Source organism: Kryptolebias marmoratus, linkage group LG21 (genome assembly GCF_001649575.2).
Source record: "Kryptolebias marmoratus isolate JLee-2015 linkage group LG21, ASM164957v2, whole genome shotgun sequence".
Taxonomy (NCBI): Eukaryota; Metazoa; Chordata; class Actinopteri; order Cyprinodontiformes; family Rivulidae; genus Kryptolebias; species Kryptolebias marmoratus.
In genome coordinates, this window is record NC_051450.1 from 21,309,517 (window position 1) to 21,310,920 (window position 1,404).

A 1,404-nucleotide genomic window follows, 5' to 3' on the forward strand; every position below is an offset into this window, starting at 1 on the left:
CAAAACTACAACACCTCACTGGTATTTGATAAAAAGGTGAAATCTCTGCTAAAATCTTGTGTTTTGAATCAACATTCATAGAAACTAATTCATGTCATTTTAGTGAGTCATCATGGTTGTGCCCTGAGTCCTCTGTTGCTTCAGATGAGGCTGATCCCCATGGATTTACACACATTCAAGTCACTTGTTTTAAATAAATGGTTCTATTTTAATTCAGTTTTGGTCTTCATTGTAGCTGATGTGCAGGGGGAGAATGAGTGATTTACCTCAGGATACGGCTCTGGGGGATGAGTCTCGGTTTCTGTGATGCAGAAAGTTAAACCAAAAGGCAAAGCTCTTTATTGGTCTGAAGTTAGGACTCACCTGTAGTCATCAGGTATGAAACCACAACCAAACCAACAAGCTCCTGAAATGACTTCAGCCTTAGAGGTGAGGAAGATCCACAGGGAGTCAGCTGAAGAGGTTCAGATGTCTGATTGGAGGGTTTCCAGGCTCATCCCTCCCGGAGGAGACCCCGAGGCGGACCCAGAACCTCAGACCTCAGTCCTGGGAACGCTTTGGGATGAAGATGATTTACCTCAGTTTTAGTGAAGGTTATCTGAGCTCAATGAAGGGGGATTCGTGCAAACGTTCCTAAAGGTTTGTGTTTCTGCGGCACATTCCCTCGTTTAGGAGCGTAGGAGGTTTAGATGTGTTGTACGCTTTACTGTCTAAACAAAGCTGTGTTTTCATCAGCCAGAGCAGCACTTAGAAAAACTTGGCCGTGTCCTGAAGTGAATCTGGCACCAGGCAGAACAGGTGCAGCCCGACGACAGGAAAAACCAAACCCGAGGCTGGCCGGGTTCCTTTGTTTTTATTACAGTTTGTTTGTGACGCCGCTCACCCTCCTCCTCCTCTTCCTCTGCTCTGTGTCTTCAGGTAACGACCTCTTCCTGGTCGCCGTCCACGAGCTCGGCCACGCGCTCGGCCTCGAGCACTCCAACGACCCCACGGCCATCATGGCGCCGTTCTACCAGTACATGGACACGGACCACTTCAAGCTGCCCATGGACGACCTGATGGGAATCCAGAAGATTTACGGTAAGGCTGCACTTCCACTTTATTCTGCTTTAAAGAGGACTAGACAGCAGTTGGTACCAAACTACCATTAATAAATAACTAACCCTCCAGGATTTCGCGATGTAGCGATCGCAACTATCAACGCAAAATCAAGCAAACTCAGCGAAATCGCAACTTTCCCACAACTTTAACCCAATATTTATTGTTTCTAAAGTGATTCTCCACCGTTTCTGCGGTCTAGTCTCTTCTTTGTGGGTTTGTGTAGCGTGCAATACAAAATAAGCCCAAATAACTCAGGAAGAAGACACGTGACGTCACTTCCTGTTAACATCAGAATGCCGGGAG

At 46.7% G+C, this 1,404-nt stretch overlaps 1 protein-coding gene across 2 annotated transcripts in view; it reads left to right on the forward strand.

The window, feature by feature from the left end:
• Positions 1-1,404, forward strand: part of LOC108245428 (matrix metalloproteinase-16) — a 56,537-nt gene that overhangs the window by 27,491 nt on the left and 27,642 nt on the right. For both annotated transcript variants that reach the window (XM_017432325.3, XM_017432328.3), the window contains one exon: positions 919-1,080. In XM_017432325.3, the coding sequence (XP_017287814.2) occupies positions 919-1,080 (162 nt within the window). The remainder of the gene's footprint in view (positions 1-918; positions 1,081-1,404) is intronic.